The sequence below is a fragment of the Haliotis cracherodii genome, unplaced genomic scaffold (genome assembly GCF_022045235.1).
Source record: "Haliotis cracherodii isolate W230 unplaced genomic scaffold, xgHalCrac1.p SCAF_5, whole genome shotgun sequence".
Lineage (NCBI taxonomy): Eukaryota > Metazoa > Mollusca > Gastropoda > Lepetellida > Haliotidae > Haliotis > Haliotis cracherodii.
The window spans coordinates 34491154-34514740 of NW_027266308.1; the positions used below are offsets into that span (position 1 = coordinate 34491154).

At 37.9% G+C, this 23587-nt stretch overlaps 1 protein-coding gene across 1 annotated transcript in view; it reads left to right on the top strand.

Annotated features, from left to right (window-relative positions):
• The window catches only part of LOC139441934 (unconventional myosin heavy chain 6-like), a 100893-nt gene that overhangs the window by 34752 nt on the left and 42554 nt on the right, over positions 1-23587 (top strand). Inside the window, exons 7-20 of the mRNA XM_071222680.1 lie at positions 1904-2053; positions 3086-3178; positions 4959-5033; positions 6003-6053; positions 7208-7447; positions 8094-8233; positions 10011-10128; positions 10744-10908; positions 13377-13488; positions 15593-15699; positions 16797-16954; positions 18186-18411; positions 20161-20955; positions 22741-22854. Of these exons, the coding sequence (XP_071078781.1) occupies positions 1904-2053; positions 3086-3178; positions 4959-5033; positions 6003-6053; positions 7208-7447; positions 8094-8233; positions 10011-10128; positions 10744-10908; positions 13377-13488; positions 15593-15699; positions 16797-16954; positions 18186-18411; positions 20161-20955; positions 22741-22854 (2544 nt within the window). The remainder of the gene's footprint in view (positions 1-1903; positions 2054-3085; positions 3179-4958; positions 5034-6002; positions 6054-7207; positions 7448-8093; positions 8234-10010; positions 10129-10743; positions 10909-13376; positions 13489-15592; positions 15700-16796; positions 16955-18185; positions 18412-20160; positions 20956-22740; positions 22855-23587) is intronic.

Here is a 23587-nt window from a genome sequence, read left to right on the forward strand (position 1 = left end):
AGTCACCTTTTACAGCAAACATGGGTTGCTGAAGACCTATTCTACCCTGGATCTAAATGGATCCACTACACTGTGATGTGTGGACGTCCCATTACAGGTCACGTCAGAACAACCTTTCTCAAACTTTGACTATCCAATGAAATGACTCCACAGGAGGTTGACATGAGCTAGGCAGGAAGCACATGCTTTATGGCACTAGTTTCAAATTGGCAACATCCTGGAATTCCCTTTCAGACAAATTTTTGACAAATATTTCCTCATTTCATAAGTTGAAAACTGAACAAACATTAGTTTTGGAATGTCTAATAGTCATACAGCCTGTACCTTTTATTTGGAATGCCTCATGTTAACCTTCTTGAGGTTGGATGATTGGAAAACACTATTGTGATATTGTAAGTGACACTCTAATTGGTCGGAGAAAAGGTTGTTCTGATGTGACCTGTAATGGGATGTCCTCACAGGACTACCCGGACCCGTGGTTAGTCACGTCATATATTGTTAAATGACAAAAACTCACTGTAGCTCAGTGGTTACACTACAAGTCGCTAATGATGGCATTTATTCTGATGATGCACACATTGACTTGAATACGTAAGCTTCAGTCAACTTCAGTGTATGCATGATCTGATCATTTGATACATGTATCTAAATAATATTGGCCAGGGCTGCGGTAAAACAATTCCCAATCAGACATTTTGTTGCCAACTCTTGAGATCTGCAGTGGGTTCCGTTCCCAGGAAGGGTCGGGTAATATGGGGTCTGGTACCCAGGTAGGGTTGCGTAATAGGGGGTCTGGTACCCGGGTAGGGTCGGGTAATAGGGGTGTCTGGTACCCAGGTAGGGTCGGGTAATAGGGGTGTCTGGTACCCAGGTAGGGTCGGGTAATAGGGGGTCTGGTACCCAGGTAGGGTCGGGTAATAGGGGGTCTGGTACCCGGGGTAGGGTCGCGTAATAGGTAATAATTATTCTTCCCGGTAGTTATTTTGCCTGGCACGAATTGGGGGCGGGGATGTAGGAAGAGAATTCGTCCAACTGTCAGTCTGTCCTTCCGTCTGATTCTCAATGGGGCCAAATTTTCCTCCCGACAGGTATTTTCCTGTAAAACAATCTGTAAACCAACTAAAAACCAAAGTGTGGCCTTAGTGGCAGGGGATTTATTTTTGACATATGGTGTATGAAGCAGAGCTTTGTGAATGTGTTTTATCTAGACTTATCAAACTTTGAAAACTGGAATTTCCAACAGTGTAATAAGGCAACATAAATAAAGAGGTTGTGTTACCAATAGTTACACAATGTCAAACTATTGTGTTCTGTCTTTGGGTCTGCATGTGAACATTCTTAAAATATTATTTTTTTTTAACATTTCTGCTCAAATTCGTTTTGGATCATCAAAAATTAAACTTATGTGTTCTAATTACTTTGATTTTGTCACATTGTTCAAGACAATAATGAGTACAAAGGTTTCTTGAAGATATTGAAAGGGGAATCTCAGGAAATCCTGTATAAGCAGGTGTTGGTAGCTAGGATTTGTTGTCATTTTGGATTGAAACTGACTCATTTAAGTTCTTATAACTTGTAGATACGATTTGTAGATATTGTACAACAGTAGACTATAATATGCTTGTCGCAAGAGGCGATTAACAGGATTGGGTGGTCAGGCTCGGCTGGCTCGCCGACTTGGTTGATGCATGTGATCGTGACACAAATTCGTGGATCGATGCTCATGATGTCAATCACTGGATTGTCTTGTCCAGACTTGATTATTTTACAGACTGTCGTCATATAGCTGGAATATTGCTGAGTGGGGCATTAAACAACAACAAACAAACAATAGTAGGATAGTTAGAAGCTACAATGATAATAAAGCACAAGTAGATTTCTGATGTTTCTTTTTATTTTCCAGGCTAGTGAGAACAGACATGCAATGGCAAAAGCTTTGTATTCACGCACATTTGCTTGGCTGGTTGATGCAATCAACAAGTGTACAAATCCGGGATCAAATCAGACTCACTTCATTGGGATATTGGACATCTTTGGTTTTGAAAACTTCCAGGTAATTACTTAAATAGCATGGTTTTAATGTATAATACACATGTGATCTTTCCTGGTATCATTTTACTTTTCCTTCAACCAGTATTTATTCACTCATCTGGCTGAAAAGACCATGCAAATGAATGTTGTTGCAAGTTGTCATGTCAGTGTGATGGCAGCAAAGGCCATAAACGTTTCGCATGTGCATCTTTGAATAGTGCAGATCATGCACAGTCTTGCGTGAAAGTGCTGCATTGTCTCGCGGCCCTCGTTTAGAGGCTCATTCCTTGTGATCTAGGTGCCTAGTTTTCAGTGATGTGGAGTCACGTTGTTCAGTTGTTAGTTTGAATAGCCGATTCATCCTGTTTCTAATCATTTGTGTTTTCAGCACAAAAAAGTCCTTGTGCTGTCACATTCACCAAAGTGGTAAATGTCTACGACCTGTATCGTCTGTTAAATAACAGACATACTCTTACAATTTGCCTTTGTGGGAGCCGTCTTTTGATACCCATAACCAAAAAAAGACCCTTTTATTGGCCCTTGTTTAATGAAGCATCGACTGTTTGAAATTGTCCACCCTCTTTACAGCACCTTATGCTGAAACAATTCAGCAGGCTAAAGGTTAAACTACCAGTAAGGCAACTTGACTGAACATATCTCAGCTAAACGTGTATCTGTAACCCCTCACAGAACCCCTCACAGAACCCCTCACAGAAACAGATAAGGTAAAGCCAGTTCTTGATTCGAAGCACTAGCTATGGGCTTCACCCAGGAGTCGACAGATAGCAAGTGATTTGTCATGGCGGTTGTCATCTATGTGCTCTGTATTAAAGGTATCAATAGGCACTTTACTTTATATGGTTAATTTTGGAGGAAGCATGTGTGAAGTGACTGGCATTCTTGTTTTAAGATTCAACAACACTTAAAATGATTGATATATGGCTACCTTCAAACCCCACCCACTTACGCTCAGCATCTGTTGTAGCGTTTTCTAAAAGTGTATATTTTCCTATTTTCTTATCTGTTTGTAACCAATTTTTTCTTTGTTTTGTAGACAAATAGTTTTGAACAACTATGCATAAACTACACCAACGAGAAGCTCCACCGGTTCTTCAACCACTATGTTTTTGCGCTGGAACAGGAGAAGGTATGCATTTGTATTTATGTCATCACACACACATATATATGCTTCTCATAACAATGAGGGGGCACGGGTGGCCTAGTCGTCTAAGGCGCCGCAATTCGCTGTGCAGAGTTGCGTCGCCTGGACACGCCAGAAACCTGTGATTGTGGGTTCGAATCCCGGTTCACCCCAATTATGTGTCTAAGTTTTGTCAGCACCATACCCGTGCCCGTTGGTTTCACCTAAGTGGTAAACGTCCGAGACCTGCATCACTTCGGGCTTTCCTCCCACATTAAGCTGACACACCGTGATATAACTGGAATAATGTTAACAGCAGCGTTAAACCCAACTCACTCACTCACAAACCTTGCAGAGATTAAGAAACAATCAACTGGGAAGGCAACAAAAAATTCATGTCGAACCTTTTTATTGCTCTTGCAAACAGTTTGCTGTTTCTAGAATTTGCCCACCATTGCCATTTTTATCTTATCTATATATGGGATATCATGTAATGGCTTTATGGACCAGTGAAGATCCGGTGTAGAATAGGTCTTCAGCAACCCATGCTTGCCGTAATAGGCGACTATGCTTGTTGTAAGAGCCGACTAATGGGATCAGGTTGTCAGGCTTGCTGACTTGGTTTGATGCATGTCATCAAATCCCAATTGTGTTCATCAGTGTTCATGATGTCAATCATTAGATTGTCTGGTCCACAATCTTGAGAATATTGAGTGTGACTTTAAACAACGAATAAACAAACAATAATGGTTTTATGAATTGTTGTGACACACTGATTATGTATGGAATTGGTATTGGAATAGGTCATCATAATATGGTATGTAGGATAATAGAAGCCTCCAGTTATGCGATTCGTCAAATTTAAGCTTTGCAAACACTACAAATTTCCAGGGGAACTATTCTGACATGTGATTGGTGAATATCTAGCCCAGGGTCCTGAAGGAAGCTTATTTTGATTTGAATATTTGTTGATTCTTGATGGGAGATTCTTGATTATGCGTATGCAGGGCGGTCGGGTAGCCTAGTGGTTAAAGTGTCAGCTCGTCACACCGAAGATCCGGGTTCGATTCCCGACATGGGTACAATGTGTGAAGCCCATTTCTGTCCCCCGCTGTGATATTGCTGGAATATTGCTAAAAGCAGCGTAAAACCATACTTACTCACCCACTCACTTGATTATGCACGGCACCCAGTTTAGATGTTTATGTGTTTGTTGGGCGCATGATACTCTGACACATGTTTTTATCCCTCCGGTTAGATATAAATAAATATGGACAATGGTATGGGGATGCATTGGGATTAGTCAGTTCCTGTCTGAAAGAGGATAGCCAGGGCATGTAGCACACAATGCTTTGTTTACAACACTGACATTACTGCAGGGTCCAGCTCAGCTCCATCTTAACAATTATGAAAATATGAATATTTTAACAATAAAATCATTGTTCTTTTTCTGGAATAAGTATGTTAATAAGGTGTCAACAGTTTTGTTGTCAAGAATTGAGATGTTTTATCTTTTTCCAAAGTCATAACTGTTTGTTAACAGACAGGAATCATTTTACAATGTTCTACAATGTCACATGTTACATTCATTGTAGATGAAGAGTGTTGAAATCAAATCATCTATTTTTAGTGGTCAGAAGTATCCACTGCTGAGAACAAATCCAAAAGACTGCTTGTTATCTTCTCGGATAAGTTTTCTGTAAAAGGGACTGATATGAACCTTCAATACTTCTTAAGAAGTCCACACAGTTAACTGTTACTTCAATATCGTTTGATTCTCTTCCAGTATAAAGAAGAAGATATAGAGTTTTCTCACATCACATTCACAGACAACAGCAAATGTGTTGAATTGATTGAAAAGGTTGGTATGTCTTTAATGAGTTCTTGTGCCTTTTGCTAGTTTGAAGATTCTGAATTTTTTTAATTTTTGCTGTTTCCATGGAAACATTAAGGAACGTAAACTTTTAGGGTGGGTGTTTTGTACGGCCGTATCTTTTTAACTATGCACCAAATAGTTTGATGATTCTGAATTTTTAAATTTTTGCTGTTTCCATGGAAACATTAAGAAACGTAAACTTTAGGGTGGTGTTTTGTTCGGCCTATATCTTTTTAACCATGAACCCTAGCTTCACCAAACTTGCTACACACATTTACCACAATGAGTACTTGTGCCTTTTGCTAGTTTGAAGATTCTGAATTTTTTTTATTTTTGCCGATTCCGTGGAATCATGGTGAAACATAAATTTTGGATAGAGTTTTTGTACGATCCATGTTTACAATATTATGTATCCTAGCTTCAGCAAACTTGCTACATTAACCACTATGATTGTTTTTTTATCTTTTATAAGATTCTGAAAGTTTTCTCTTTTGTTGTTTTCATGGAAACATGATGGAATTTAGAAATTTTGATGACTGGTTTTGTATAGCTTATATATTTTCCAAAATTGTTTCCACACATGTAGATCATCATAAGTATCTGTGCTTTGTGTTAGTTTGAATTTATGAATTCTTTACCATATCTGTTAAGGCTAGATGGAAATTATTAATTTATTGATTTTCTTATATGATATTGTTCCATTTTTTATGTGTTTTTATATCAACAATTTTTGGTCCTTTTAATAATCCTTCTTATGTAACTCCTGAATCAAATTTTTATTCAAAGGTGTTCATGGTGATCTACTTCCTCGTAGTGAACACTGGTAACATGGGAGATTTGGGGGAGGGGAGGCAATTGCCACTGGAACTCAATCTTAGTTTTTAAAACATTGAAGTTAAAATCAGTTAGAAATAATCAGTTTTGAATAATAATGTACCGTATGTTATATTTTAGGCTCCAAGATGTGTAATGAAGATATTGGATGAGGAATGCAGGTTTCCTAAGGTAATGTATGAAGAGGATTCATTTGAACTGATACTGTTTATCATACAGTGGAACCCTGCTTATCTGGACACCTCTTTAAAAGGAAAATATATTTATATATGCGAATACCTGATCAAATTTAGGAAAGCATGAATGTTATTTTTAAACTATATTTGTCACACCCATATTCGTGCAACTGTTATGGAAGGTGGACATTGCGATATCTCTAGACGTAGAATCTATTGGATCGGATATTATTTTTATAGCAAAAGAAAATCACCAGCATACCTCACAGTTACATGAATCATATTTTCATATTCAGTATAATAACAAAGGATGATCCTTGTAACAACAAAACTTCAAATAAAAAGATACTGAGAAACTTGCATGTGGCGTGTTGATACATCTCCTACCATTTCCAGGTCACAGGAGCATACAAGATCAAACGGATTTAATAATATGCTAATTATATCATCAAAGTCACATTGTTAATTTTCATATGAGCAATGCTTATTGACATTATGTACTGATTTGTGTTTATTCTGGGTGTGACAGGATATATTTCCAAATTTACTGTAAATATTTTATGTCGAAAGATTATCAGCTGACTACCCCTGTCTGTGATATCACATCCGGTGACCTTTGGACTTACTGAAAACTTGTAGTCAGATTTCGCAATCTTTGTTTTTGTTTTTCTCTCGTCAACTTTTGCCAAGGTGTATATTTGAAGACTTTGTTGATATTAAAATAGCAACATTTTATGCTGACGTCGGGCAAAGTGCACCAGGTTTGATTTCCGTTTTTTTGCTAGCATTACGATACAGGATTTGTACGTTTGAATATGAAAACACTTGAAATTAGGATTGGTGAATATTTATAAGTTGATTAGTTTTATACAATCATACATTTGGGACTTCTAGTTTCATTCCAGTACGATGAATGAAGACATTTGCAATGTATTGAACATAAATTCCAATACAACTTTTAAGTATTACTGTTCTAGGTGAAAGTGACTTTGTGGAGCTACTGAATTGTGAGAACTACTGTATGTGTCATGATATTGTTCGTTTCAATTGATGTGAAGCCCATTTCTGGTGTTCCCCGCCGTGATATTGCTGGAATATTGCTAAAAGCGGCGTAAAACCATACTCAATCACTCGTTTCTATTGATGCAGGGCACTGACAAGACCTATCTCAACAAGCAGCATCAGGAGTTTGGTGACCATGACAACTACCTGAAGGGTCAAGACAGGCGGGTTTGGGAACAGGAATTTGGGATCAGGCATTATGCGGGTGTTGTTATTTATAATGTCACAGGCTTTCTGGACAAGAACAAGGATACACAGCAGGACCAGCTGTTTGAACTTATGCATAACTCAAGCAGTGAATTTGTGAAGGACCTCACCCGATTTCAGGTACAATGTTTAACTATGTAGTATGTTTCCTTTTGAGTTTGTACAAAATGTGTATTGTCATTCAGATTGAGTACATTTCATCTGCCTCTGTGGTCTAGTGGTAGAGCGTCAGCCCGGAGAGTGGATGGTCCGGGGTTCAATCCCCGTCCGCGTCATACCAAAAGATGTTAAAAGATGGTACTTGTTGTTACCCTGACTGGCGCTTGGCATTAAGGAGCTAAAAAAAAGGACTGTTTGACTCGGAGTATACTGTATCTGAGTGGGGTTAGACTGCAGCATGGTATCTCAGTTAGCTAGCTCTATAAATCAGCATCAGTCCGGACTGGTACACAAACACACACACACACACGTGCATGCTCGTCGCTATATAAGTGCAATAATCTTGACGCAACATTAAACCCAATTTCACAACCTCCATAGACTAGTAGAGCTTATACAACAGAACATTTTGTGTATGCCATCCCCTTGACAATTAAAAAAATATGTCTTGGTTCAACTACAGTCAGTCCCTTTTAAAAGATATTAGAATAGTCTTAGGCAGGAAAATGGTAGGGATGGGACTGCTTCTGTTTTTGCATGTAAAGCAACCATCTTTCACTGTGCTGATTTTGAGGCTACTACAAAGGAGATTAATTTTGTTTGACAGGATCTTCTTGGAGTGAGATTAGAAATACTTGATGGAAGACAAACAATATCCCGCACTGCCCGTAATAAACCAACTGTTGGGGATACCTTCAAGCATCAGTTATCTGCCCTTGTTGATGTGTTAGCACTCACTAATCCTTGGTAAGTAAAACATGCTTCACCCATTATTAATATTATAATTAATATTAATGTCATTTAGTTTTTTTTTATCTATTCTGTCTTTATTTTTATTCTTGACAGTTGATGAATGAAGAAGTGAGAGGCATTCACTTGGTGTTGCCAGAAAATAAAAGAAACATAATTTCTACATGTTCTAGAAATGGAAAAAGTTCATACTTTGAATTTTTTTTCCGAAACTTCTCAGAGACATGAGGGTTGGAGAGCTAATATTTGATGAAAATGTTCAAGGGCAATTTGACATTTCTTGGCAAAGAAGTTTTTGGCTCACACAACAGAACATGTATTTTGCATTTTTGAAAATGTCAGTTTTACTCAAGCCATTTCTGCATCATGTGCATAAATCATTATGAACTGATGAAAGTTGCCATGCAGCATGCAAGTATGTAGTATATCAAATAACTTATTGTGCACGATATTTTTTAGCTGATACTGATTTCCGATTCATTTGAAGCCGTTGACTTTTGCTTTATATGCAGTTGATAGTGGGGCTAAGAATATATGTTAAGTTTCAGAGTTTTAGTGTTACAAGTACGAGCTTGGTTTGACCATTCTCTTGAGATGCAGGTTTGGCGGCGTTAAAATCATCTTATCCAAAACTGCTGGATAACGAAACTGAAATTGTGCATGTCTGCTTCTTCTCTTGTTCACAACATATCTTGTTAATATTATACGGATTCTTCTTGATATTTTTTCGAAACTTTTTATTCTGAAGAGTATTAGGCTTAGAAAGCTGAACCTCTGTGTATATGAGAAGGGCTGCGAGAAGATTCAAGGTGTCATTAAGGGCATATAAATTGTGTAGACACAGACTTCGTTGAAAAGAAAATATTTATCTTTTTTTATTCAAAATCTGTTGATGTTGTTTTGCTCAAACTTGGCATAAATGTTACCATAATAAGGTTGTACTGTTATGTACCTGTGAAGATCCGGGGTAGAATAGATCTTCAGCAACCCATGCTTGCAGTAATAGGTGACTATGCTTGTCGTATGTAGTGACTAACAGGATCGGGTGGTCAGGCTCTCTGACTTGGTCCATGCATGTCATTGTATCCCAATTGCGTAGATCAATACTCATGATGTCAATTACTGGATTGTCTGGTGCAGACTCAATTAATTACAGACCGCTAATATATAGTTAGAATACTGTAATGCTGAGTGTGGCATTAAACAATAAACAAACAAATGTACTGGTATGAAATCTAGATTAAATAAGTTCCTCTTTAAGAAGGGGTGGTCGGGTAGTCTAGCGGTTAAAGCGTTCGCTTGTTGCCCTGAAGACCCAGATTCATTTCCCCACATAGGTACAATGTGTGAAGCCCATGTCCACCGCCGTGATATTGCTGTAGTATTGTTAAAAGCAGCCTAAAACCATGCTCTCTCACTCACTCCTCTTTAAGAATGAAATTGATGAAAAGGTTTGTTACAAAACAAGATGCATTGTTGAAATGTTTTACTTGTTCATGTTTATCAGTTTCTCAATTCTCAATTCTCTGTGTATAAAATATTTGGATATCAGAAATATATTGATGAGTCACTGAGTAGGACATCATTAGAGTTACTTCCCTTACATCAGTCGCTCAGCAATATAGTACATGTAATAATGTGTGATAAGAAAAGGCTTTGAAAGTCATTGATTCTTTGTAACAAGTCCAAGCTCTTGTTTTCAGGAACTTTAGTCTTGCACTCAGTATAACATACTATTATTGGCTTTCTTTTGAATAGTTTTGTCATATTACAGGTATGTGCGCTGCTTGAAACCCAATGCTATGAAAAAGGCTAGTGAGTTTGTTGATGATGAAGTACTTACCCAGCTCAGATATTCCGGGATGCTTGACATCATCAGAATAAAGAGGGAGGTAAGAAATTACCAGTTTGCGAAAAATACACAAGATAATCTTTATCTCTGCATGTAAAACAATGCCTAGCATTATTGAAAATACACTTTAAATGATAAATCAACATGTCTGGTGATTTTTTATTTATTTTTATCTCAAATTTCAAATTTGTACTGACCAAAACTGCTATACATATCAGCCTAGTGAGGGGAAATGGTGCCTTTTGGTGATTTGGATTTGTTTTTTTGCCAAAGTTTTGTATTTCACTACCCCGGTATGTCGTTTAGTTCAATAAATATAATTGCATCCAAATCCAAAGTTGTTACAAATATACCTGTATGTTCGTTTGTGCATCAAACTAATCTAATATCTCTTGATAAAATGTAAGTCTTCATATATTAACCAACATGTATTGTATCCGTTTATCTTTTGGTGGTGAGTTTATTTTTTCTACTGAGAGGCATTTTGAAACACATATGTTATCTTTAATATGATACCCGAAGGATAATTCTGAAATGAATTTAGAAGTTAGAAAAAGTAATGAATGATTTCAATAAAACAGGTTATGGGACAAGAAACATGGTTTAATCACAATCTCTGTCTTGTTACTAAAGTTTTTCTGCTTTCTTTTGCAAGGGGTACCCGGTTCATATGAATATCACAACATTCCTGCAGAAGTATGGGCTGCTGATTGGCACAAGTTCGTCGCATCTGGAAGAAGGGGAACCAAGAAGCCATGTGAAAACTATTTTGGAAGAATTGAAGTTGCCAAAAACGGAATGTCAAATTGGCATCACAAAGGTCAGTACTTTTATATAAAGCAATTAAACCAATTAGTGACATGAAAAAACATACCGTATTCGACGTAATAAACGTCAAGGCGATATTTGCTAATATATTGGCTAGTGAAGAATCCCAATTTGCACCCCTTCCGATCGATCAATATACACAAGACTTATTTATTTGTGTATAATATGCACTCGTTTGTATAACTTATATGCACCCTTAATTATGGGCAATTAAATTCTGGAAAAATATGTCTGTCGTATATAAACATTTCAGGCTGTCAGCATAAACCACGAAATTTACAATCTTACAACTGTTTTTTTTTATCAATGCTCATGATGTAAATCACTGGATTGTCTGGCCCAGACTCTATTATTTACAGACCACCGTCATAAAGCTGAAATATTGCTGAGTGTGGAGTTAAACAACAAACAAACAAACAAATAAAGCCCCAAATGACACAATGGCTGCAATCTCTTTTGCTTTTTCTTTCAAAGAATAAAACTTCTCCCTGGTTCCTTGCTCATTGTGAGCTGCGACATCTTGTGGAATGTAAAGATGGAGCCAAAATGAAATGTTTCCCTGATGCACCTTTATTCAAAACCACTTATTAACTACTGAATATTTTTAACTAGCACTTGTTTTGTAGTGATTGTGCAAATGATGCTATTCTAAACTAACAATATTCAACTGAACTGACATGATGGAAGAGAATGAGAAAATCGCCTTGATAAAAAGGTATATTGCCACAGCTTTTCCTGCATCAGAAAACAAGTTGTTCTGAGGTAGCATTGCATCGATGAAATAATTCTCTTTATTAAACAGCCTTTGTGTTATTTCCCACAAGTCCTTTTGCAGCATTCAAATCTAACAAATAGTTCTCATACTGCCATGGACTTCAGTGTTATAAAATCAGAAACATGTCTACACATGCATCACACGAATACCCTTTGTCACGCCTTTGTTATGTCTTTGTTTCGGACATGCCTTCACCAGTAATTGAGGAAAGAATAATGTGCAGAATATAAAACTGATTTTTAATGTTATTTATATCAACATTTCTACTTAATTCTACTAATTTCAATTTTTTTAAATTCTGACAATATCTTTAAGAATTCTTAGAAATAAGAATCTACTTTGCAACTCTCAACCAACTTTTACTCAGTTGCAAAATACATACCAGTCATCAGGGTTTAAAATGAAGATTTATCCAAATTATTCTGTACCTTTTAACATGTGTCCATCATTAGTACTATGAATCATCACAGGTGTTATTGTATTGATCAATTTCTTACAACATTTTGATACTCATGCTCTTTATAAAGAACTAGATTACAGTGATTTGTCCCCACAAACAACAAATTATACTGACGACCCCCAGAAAATGTGTATGATACATTAATAGATGTAAATTATTTTATCTAACACATCCCATTAGGGTCACGTCAGAACGACCTTTAGTGAACTTTGACCAACCACTGAAATGACTAACAAGAAGTCTACATCAGCCAATTAGAAAGCAGCTTTCTCGAGTTTTACTTCACTCGTTTCAACCGGGCGACTTCCAATTCACATGTTTCAGACTACTCTTGAAAAGTATCTTGACACAGTTCTCGATTAAAATTTTGAAAACTGAACAAATGAACATTCCGGAATGTCTTAATATATGGTTGAGATTGTATAGCATTGCTTCCCACATACTGTGCAACGCCTCCTCCGTTCAAATGTTTATCCCACGGAAGCGAGAGATAGACGATAATTTTGACAGAAACAGTTGTAGGGGCCGTAACTGTCATTCAGAATACCCCGTGTTAACGCTTTCAAGGTTGCATGATAAGAAAACACATTCTGACACACACTTTCATGATCTGATAAGCGACGCTTTGATTGGTCAGATGAAAGGTCGTTCTGACGTGACCCTTAATGGGATGTCCTCAGATCTTTGTTTGGCGATAGATTGTGCTCATGCCTGTGTCGAGATGCATAATTCCTACGGTACCAGTGCCCCCCTCAGGCAGCTTTGTGGCAACGGTGGCATGAACACGGTGGTTTGAATATGTTTGGGAAAACCCCGCTGCATAAAAGATGGTTGACATCATATTGCTTAATTTCTTCCAAGGTAATAACACGTTGCTATATAAGTGCAATAACCCTGGGACACAACATTTAACTCAATTTCAGCTCATCTTACCCCCAGGTAATAACAATTAATTATTTACAAGTTTAAAGAAACTATTTTACTGATTGATAATTGATGTGGATCCGCCATGAAAAAAGGATGTTACCAAGGATAAGTTTGTTAATGGGGGAGGTAGACTGAACAGCATTGTGGCGTCAAGCCATTATGACGTAACTCAAAAAGTGTACTTTGTCACAAGATAATTTGCAGTCCGCGCCTTTTATCTTTTAGCAGATCATCTTAGAACAAGTATCCCAGAACAAGATCCTTGATCTTCCATTAATGAGTCAAGTTTTTTCTTTAGGTTTTCATGCGAAACAGTGTTTTGGAACCATTGGAGGATCTTCGTTTCCAGTTCTTAACAATCAAAGTGATATGCATCCAGAAGCACTGGCGTGGGTTCTGGCTCAGGAAAGGTTAGATTTGCTCTCCTCATAATACAAAGTGAAAGATTCACCTTTTCACTCTCGCTTGTCAATCTGAACTATACTACTCAAAAGAAGTTAGAGAACACACATTCTTTCATTTTACTATAGTTAATCTGTCATGTCATGACTATATTACTGTAGTAATATGAAAGAATTTGGTGTTCCTTAACTTGTTTTGAGTAGTATATTTTCGTTACATGGCTGAACATCATTATCTTTAGCTTTTGTCTTGGAGCAATGTTGTGTTCTTTTACCTCACCAGGCCACTTCATGGTATTGTCTGTTATTCCATCTTCTGTCCATCCCTTAACTTTTAATATCTTCTCTGAATTGACAGACAGGATGGATCTGAAACTTCAGAGAATGTGGAATGAAATAGAAAAACTTTTGATTCTCAAAACCACAAGACCAAAGCAGGATCAGGACCCTGTTCCTGCCTCTATGATGGAAAATTTACTTTGATATCAAAATATTGGTTATAAGTCATACAGGTGACCAGTGTGTTGAGTGCCAAAACCTGTCCGTAACTCAGTTTTTGGTGTTTCAGGCGCTTGCTCTAGCGCTGTATGCAGCAGCAATTACAACATAGTATTGCTGTGTCTACAGGTACTACCTCATCTCTGGTTTTCTCTATGGTTAGCAGGCTGCCAAATGTCTTAACCACCACTTCCTTCAGTTTTGAAGCTGCATATATGGTGCATGCAGCTGCACCCTTCACATCGACGCTGCCTGCACCTGGTCTGGCCCCTGCTCCTGCTCCTGCTCCTGCTCCTGCTACTGCTACTGCTCTGGTGTGCCGCTAGCCTGCTTCCCCCTCCACATCTGTCTGTGTCTGGCCTAATGCTTGCACCTTCAACTGATGTGCCTCTAACACCATTGGTGCCTGATAATTTTGAACAACTTTTCGGCAAATTAAGCATCACATAAAGTGTTTTGTTGCTCATATTGACGACAAATGAACTTGCAAATACTTGACAGTTGGCGTAAGCAGTTATCCAATTCGGATGCATGCTCGGGGCATGATTGCAAGGAGATAGCGTGGTCGGATAGAGGGCAAAAATAGTTTTAGAAGCAATTCCAAAATACTATGCACAGCATGTTTTTATCATAGTATTAACGAAAACAGTTCTTTACTTAAAAATGCAAATTTATTTATTCATCCCAAGGTCATAAACCTGATCACGTGGGGTGTGTGTTTAAGGAATCTTGTGATGACGCCGTAAATGTGGCTGTCTGTGAGTGTTCCATTGTTGAAATTATTTGACCAGGAAGATTGTCGAGAAATTGACAATATTTCAGATGCTCCGTCATGGATGGAGAAAAAATGCAGCCGAGAGCGACATTGTTGTTTTGAGCTGCAAAACCAAAAATGTGTTCATGCCAGAGTAGTACAAGAGAGGATGATCCGTGTAGCCAGTGACATGAATACATTTGATGAAAGTAATGTTGAAATCCATGTTCACACACATGACAGAATTACTAGTGTGAACAAATATTTATCTGACCATCTGTTCGAAGTATGTAAGGCTGTCCATATTTTTATCTGAGTTCCCCGTCTCCATTCTGAAGAGATATATAAAGTGTTCATATTTCAGTTTGTCCTGTCACTTTGGTAAATTGTTCACTGCTCTTATTCATCACGACAAACGTATTTCATTCTCGTCCAAAGAATACAAGTGCAGGACTAATTTGTGTGTGTGTTGGACTGGAATGAAAACATAAATCATAGACGTTCCACAGTAACATTTTTTTTAAGATGTGAAGACGACATGGCAGGTAGATTTTGAACCCAAAGACCTACGTGTTTGTTGAAAAGACTTGGAATCGTTTGATGGATATTTATTACCATTAAGACTTACATCCTTGTTGTCAAACGGCCCACATGGGTTGGTGTTAACATGTCATGTCATCTCATCACCGGTTTATGCATTAACCAATGAAATTTGTGTGATCATGTCATATTGCCCTGTCAGATCACTCGTATAAGCTCTGCCCATGAAGAGTGTTTTAGTTCCTACTGCAAATGCCGCTTGGGTTTAATGGGTTTAATGAACTTACTGTGTGGTATATGTTTTATCCCTTTATGTTACAGCGTTTTTGGAGAAAAAACATGCTGTTTTGATTCTGCAATTCAACTTTCGATGCTTTCGAAGCCGACTGGCGTTTTTGAGGAAAAGGAAAGCTGCTGTCACCATTCAGGTATCCAGTATGCTGCTGTTATACATCATTGCTTTGAAATTGCCATCTCCATGTATTTTGCATGTGTAACAATCATGGTAAATCTGAACAATGTTGTACCATATTTAGCCAATCAAAGAAGCTTATTTGCAGAGAACATAAACCATAAACTGTATGCAATGACCTTTTGCCAAGATGATTGGCATGGAACAAATCCCTTAAAACATATAGGAGTTGCTTACCTTTTCACTATGAGGTGACCCAGTGTCAACAATAGAACATTAATCATGGTCAATGGAAACCCGTGAATAGGTCTTCAGCAACACATACTTGACGCAACAGGCAACTAAGCTTGTCGTAAGAGGCTACTAACAGGATCAGGTGGTCAGGCTTGCTGACTTGATTGCTGCATGTTGTATCAAAGCTCATGATGTCAATCACTGGATTGTCTGGTCCCAACTTGATTATTTACAGACCGCCCTCGCATAGCTTGTAATATTGCTGAATGCGGTGTTAACAACCAAGAAGTTCTAACAAATACTTGTTCAAATATTGTCCATATTGTAGAGATTCTAAATATTTGTAGCACCACCCAAGTTTGCAATTTTGAATGTGATAGGCCAAGAGTGATAGATGCTGGTTTCCCAAGATTGATGTTGCTGAATTCCGCTGATACAAAATTATTAAGATGCCAGTGAGACCCCATGACCTCCCTAAGTAAACGTTGGAATAGTATCCACAGTGTTTGTGAAAGATGCTGGTTGTGAATAGTAAACACCACAAAGATATGACATGTAATTAATTCAATTATCAACCTTCATACATAAAGTATTCATGAAAACAAACATGCATGTTTTATTTCAATTATCAGCTCAGGTCTTCTTGTGTAGCATACATTTCATACAAGCCTTCCTTGACAGAAAATACAAAGAAAGTATTCAGCAGAAACATTTCACTTTTTTGGTCATATGAATGTTGGACAAATTGGACTGATGACTAGTCAGTGAAATCTCAAGTTCTGCAAAGTGAATAGTCTACATGTTCCGTCAAGATTAAATCCTCAGAGATATAAGGTTTTATATATGCTAATTTCTTGCTTTTGAATCTTTTTACCCCAGAGCTATATGCGTGGTGTTCTGGCAAGGCGTACAGCACACAGGTTACGAGAAGAGAAAAGACTTGAGGAAAAGAAAAGACTTGAGGAAAAGAGAAGGCGTGAAGAAGAACAACAACTGCGAGTGCAAGCAGATGAGCACTCCATTCAGAAAACAATCAGGCAAGCATAAGTAATAGAGACGTCCATAAACTCTCTTCCAGCATTTCCTAGGTCCAGCACAGTGCCAGAGACAACGGCAATGCTGAGGAGATTCAGACTTGAAGGTCCAAAGAAGCGCTTCAGATTTCCCTCATAGGACGTAAGAGTAGTCCCCCAGGTTTGGAATCACAGCCATATGAACTGATAGAGCAGATGGATTTACAGTCTTTAACCCAATCAACTTTTTAGTTGTCATAGACTTGGGTATGGCAGCTTGCTTGTTGGGAAAATCCAGACCTTGGATTTACTCCAGTGAAAATTTGACAGAGCCTCATGTCAAACACAAGCAACTGGGGAGATCGATCAAAGTTTCATGTTTTCGCCACTGTTATCAGTTGTGGGGCATGACAATGCTGCTGCCATTCTGTCCAGTTCATGCACTACTTGTGGCAGGGTCTAGTATACCAGGAAGCACTGGAAGAGACTGTTCTGCCGGCGTATTGGAGCAAAACCGAGGTCACTAAGAACACAATGGCATTCTGGTGCAGGACAATCTGCAAACCAACGTTCAAGGGTCTATTCACTGTTCATTGGTAGACGTCATCAAGAGATGTTTTTAGCAAATGGACAGTACTAACTATTGTCTGAACTACATAACTGTGGAGCTGTAAATCAGGTATTTGACTATCCTGTCTGTGAAAAAGATGGCTTACATACCACAGATAAGAGCACTTACAAGTATCATGATACTTATCTGATAGTGAACAAGGTATCGTGATACGTATCAGATTGCACAGTTGGTGTATCGTCCCAGCCCTAATGAATAGTATAAATTCCTGTACATGTAAAGGGACCTGATGGGGCTGCTGCTGTTTTATCATGAAATGCATACAATTGTCTAGTTAACTTTTTCTAAGGTACAGTAGACTGAAATAGTCTGAAACTCTTGGTCAATGTTTGTCACTAATTAGATTCAGTTTTATAAAAGGCATCAAAACTAGTGTAAAAAAACATGCTTTATAATTTGTTTATAGCACTTGCATCAACAGTCAACGTGTTAATGACTTACAAACTTTCAATGTAAGTGTGAACAATCTCAGACAATGAAAAAGATTGTATGGCTGAATTTTATTCTGACAAAATGCAAAACTCCCTACTTTAAACATCCAGGTAAATGGTTTCCTGTCATTGAAAATATTCAATCTATTTTAGTGCTAGTCAAAGATCTTATGAAGTCTTTGTTTTCTTGCAGGGAATCACAGGTGGAATTAGAGTCCTTGACAACGTTGATTGAGACGATGTGGAGCCACCATCAGCCTGCCGTCACACCTCACAGTCTTGACCTTGACAGCATGTTTGAATTCCTGCAGGAGGAAAAGGCAGAGCGTAAAGCTGCTGTTGTTGTGGACAAGACGGAGGCGCTACATGAGATTAACGAGGAATTTGATGTCCTTGGTTCTCTCCTCATTGATGCTCAAGTATAGTTGTCTTTTTATTCATATATTCATACTCGCGCTCGCGGCGAAAAGTTGGACTAGTAATGAAAATGAGGCTAGTGCTTGTATCAGGAGCAGAGATCACAAACTGTTTAATGATTCTTGATGAAATTTATTGTACAAATCAGTCTTGTCGTGAACTGGTTCCTTTAGATGATTTGGGAGTTATGTTTTTATATTTTTTAATGTTATTATGCTGACAAGTTGGTAGTTTACTGAAAATGTGGGTAGTGCTTGTTTCCAGAGACAGAGCCTATTCACAAAGCTGTCTTAGCAGTAAGATTGACGAAAAGACATTTTAGCTAAGTCTATTCTTGAAGGTGTCTTAACGTAAAGTTATCTCAAGTTTACGACAAAAATTAAGACAGGGTTGGACCTGTCGTATGAGCTTACGACAGACAGGTAAAATGACGCCCAAAAGACGACATGTTGAAGAAAACAATTCAACAATATGGATCTGCTGTATTATTTATACTTACAAAACTCTGTGTTTTCCGCTTGCATGAACAACAGCGAGTTGATAACAGATGATAACAATCATTCCACGCAAAATTTTACGCGAATCAGCATACCTTTTTCGTATATTTCAACTAAAAGAAATATAGAATTGTGTTTGTATGCTATCACAATGACCGTAACCTTTTCTGGTCAAGGGCTGTTTATGCTTTATATTGTTTATCCATTAATGAATTTTATTTTACTTCAAATTTTATCATTTGAAGTAAAATAAAATTCATTAATGGATAAACAATATAAAGCATAAACAGCCCTTGACCAGAAAAAGAAAATTCAAGTTTATCCTCTCAGTGTTGTGTAAATATACTTAATGTAATTTACTTGATTTACTACTGATGACATTCACCCAATTTCTGTAATTTTAGAGCTTTTACTCCATTACAATACCTGTGTGTTAAGATCTGACACTTCCAGGGGTCATGTCAACCACCAATCTCATTGAAATATGTGTAGGTTCTTAAACCAGTCCGATATCACCATTCTAAAATGATTCAGGTTAATTTCTTTAACACCTCAATTTGGTAATTATAAGACCAGCAAACAGAAATGACAACAGAACAGAAATATACCCTCACTAGTACATGGTGTAGATGCTCAGAAACGACAGGATGTATGAAATATCCACAACAATGATATTGTGACTTCATTTTTTGGGGGCAGTTGGAATTCTTTGATTATATTCATTTTGAGATACAGGAATCAGATATACTTGTTTGAATGATCTGCTTACTCATACTGAGAATTTAGAATCCTCGGCACTAATTGACTCATTAAAATGTTCCCCTGGCATGTCCTCATGTTGTCTTTAGATCCACACGCAGAAAGGTTTACCAGGAGAAGTAGATTTTATTGATATAAACATTTGCCTCTCTTTGATTATACCTGGTGAGCGACAGTGCCATAGTACTATTTTGAAGTGGTTGTATGACGGCACAAGCCTCACAGATTATTCTGTGTTTTGAATGAAATAGTCATAATGTAATATACCTAACATTCATCCACTGTTGTACATTGGAAGGCAGTGTTAAAATGAACTTGCTTCATAATTTCCATTTTTCCTTATTTCATATAGAAAATTTATGCTGACATCAACATCTTTAAATAAATGTAAGTTAGTCCCAAAGGGTATTATCTCTGCATGACCAGCATAACTAGGATGTTATCTGTCTTATAACCATGAATAATATTTTACTTTAATCTTCTTTTTTTTTGAAGGAGTCGGCAGAGAAGTTATTGCATGACCATGAAATCCAACAAGCACTGGCTGAGGTGGATAAATCTATTGCTGAATTTGATGACAGCAGATCTCCGCGTGAGAAAAAGGAACATGTGTTCACAGATGACAGAAACGAACTATCATCTTTGCCACCTCCACCACCTGCTCTACCATCCACAAATGATGAAATGGTGTCTTCAATATCTATGCCTCCACCACCATCTATACCACCGCCCCCACCTCCACCTTTAGATCAAATTTCTGAAGATGTCAGACTACCAGACCCACCATCTTCTCCTGGAACAGATGAGCTGCTTCCCCCCAAAACTGAAGGAAATGAAAGTGTTTGGAAGACAGACATTGATGGGTCGAGTGTTTATCAAGAAATTGGTCATAGTGGTCAAATCTTTTCGTCAAATCCACCTCCTCCTCCACCACCACCACCACCTCGTAGGGGATCAACTTTGACGTCTCGGTCAGTTTCACCACCGCGTGACAAGGAAGAAATGACTTTGTCGTTTCAGATTGGTTTTAGTGAGTATGAACCTCATGGTAACGAAGTAACTGAACTTTCCCCTGAAACAGAGGAAAAACTTTCTAGACTTATGCAACAACATTCTGTAGACACGATTCGCTCACAGACCCCTGATGCTTTCGACAAACACAGCACCGGTGGAGAGGGTGACATCATTCATGATATTTTGGAGTACGCTGGAAGGTACTTCAATTCACACATCAAAGATAGCGGGGGAACACTTATAAAAAGTTTGAAGAAACGAAGACAGTCTGATGCAGTAAGTATGTTATGTGTTCAGAGTACATTTATCCCACTTGGCATTGGTTGTGGCCTGTTTGTCTGGCATCTGTTGTACATTGTACCTTGTAAACATTTTCTCTAAATCCACTCTGTTGATAAAACGGAAACTTGGCATGTTCCCACCAGTGATGACACTTAAATTTGTTCAAGAGGTCCATGTCCAATTTTCCATCATGTGTGAGAATAATATATCTGACAAATTTCCCTTCATTCTGTTTGCTTTATGAAGAAACGTGCAGACATGTTCCGTGGCCATGATAACAGTTCTGGGATTTACTACATTATGTTTAAGAAATAAACGATGAGTGAGAGTTGTTTATCATAGAATATAACGCTGCAGCGGGTATTTCCCGCATATTCTGATTTCCTGTACTTTTTTCTCCCAATCCTGACTGTCATATCTCTCCCACTTCTGGATGCAATCATTCTGCTTTGCCCAGCTACATCTATGGGGAAAAACTCACTGGACACTCCCCTCTTAAAAAAAATGTCGTCAAATATACATCATCAAGTTGCGAGCGCATGTTCGAATCTTCAGAAATGACGTCATGATAGATCAATGTTTTTTCGTGAAATAAAACACACTGTTCTTCATTATATTTTGCAAGTTATCCCGTAGCTATTTTATATTTGCAGATACTACACAGATAATAATCAATGTATTGTTTCATTGAATTGTTGCAGCTTTGACATAAATTTCCAGGTGATCATGGTAGTGTCTGTACAAATCATTTGAGAGTGAAGCATTCCTGTGATCATATTTATTCTGAACAACGCCAAACCTATTTGGAAAGCAAATAATTATCTAGAATGCATGTAAGCATTACTGAAGAAGTATTTTCAAAAATATATTTTTGAGTTTTCAAATCAAGGCCCATATCTGTTTTCAATTAATCATTTCAAGAATTAAAATGAAACCAGGCTAGAATGAATAAAAAAGAAGTGTTACTGGATTCAAAATCCTTGTGCATGTACAAGGTTTCATTGTTTTGTATTTTGAAATATGTAATATTTTGGTTATTTTCGATACTTACTTTGGAAAAAATTTAGTCGCAGCGTAAAAACTGGCAACATGTTACGCATCATACAATATATGATTTCAGCTATATGACGGGCTTTTCAATTGGACAGGATTAAAAATGTACATTTTTTAAATACATAAGAAAAAGTCAAATACCACAAGACATAATAAAGATGGAGATGAGGTAGTCACTTTGTCCTGTCCACCACTGGTTTGCCTGGTGCGGAATCCATTGTTTTCAGGTCACTGAGACATCCTTGAAATTGCTGACTGCTTCATAAAACATGCTTCATAACATATGGCATAGCATAGAAGTTCATGATTGGCTGCCAAGGGGGGCACGGGTGGCCCAGTTGTCTAAGGCGTCGCAATGCGCTGTGCAGAGTTACGTCCCTTGGGCACGCCAGAAACCTATGATTGTGGGTTCGAACCCCGGTTCACCCTGATTGTGTTTCTAGGTTTGTCAGTACCATACCTGTGCTCGTGGGTTTCACTGAAGTGGTAAACGTTCAAGACCTGCATCACTTCTGACTTTCTTCCCACATTAAGCTGACATGCCGTGATATAACTGAAATATTGCTAAAAGCGGGGTTAAACCTAACTCACTCACTCACTCACCCACTCTGGCTGCCAAGAGGATGACCTGGCTTGGGATCAATTGTGAAATGTTGATCAATCTGGAATACATGTCAATCAAAATTGTTCTTTTCATGTAACTTTGAATGTACTTCTTTTTTCTAGGATCGTCTGACAAAAGGGGAAATGCTTACATTCTGCAAGTCAGGTCTCATTCCAACTTCACTTGTTCATTTACACGACTGTGAAAACATCACTATGGCATGCAATGTGTTCAAGGTATGTTTATGTGTAAATTATTGTGATAAGTTGGATATTTAAACTGAATCACCTGGTTAAAGGCAAACCAACTATAAATCCTACAAATACAAAACCCTGAATACATCAGTGCCAGAAATCCTGTATTTCTGTGAGCTATCCTTAACCATTTCAGATACTAATAGTATTTTACTTCCTAAGCCTAGAATAGGTCTTCGGCAACCCATGCTTGCCGTAAAAGGTGACTATGCTTGTCATAAAAGGCGACTAACAGGATCGGATGGTCCGTCTCGCTGACTTGGTTGATGCATGTCATCGATCCCAATTGCGTGGATCGATGCTCATGATTTCAATCACTGGATTGTCTGGTCCAGACTCGATTATTTACAGACCGCCGTCATATAGCTGTAATATTGCTGAGTGCGGTGTTAAACAACAAACCAACCAACCAACCAACTTTCCTGTGTGTGCTAACTGTCCACATGAAATTTCCGTTTACACAATCACATTTCTTTTGCAACAAAAAGATCTAAAGAAGAACGACTGGTGACTGTGGGAGAGTCCTTTTTATATCACCTGTTAAGTGAATTGCATCTGATATTGGCTCCGTCTGATTTGAATGCCACGTGAGAGGTATCCTTTGCAATGCTATGATATGCTCAAACAAACCTGCAATAGAATGTACTCAAATTGGGCTACACATACTAGAAATCTGCTTTTATGGTTTTGGCGAGGTATGGATTGCTCAAGATGT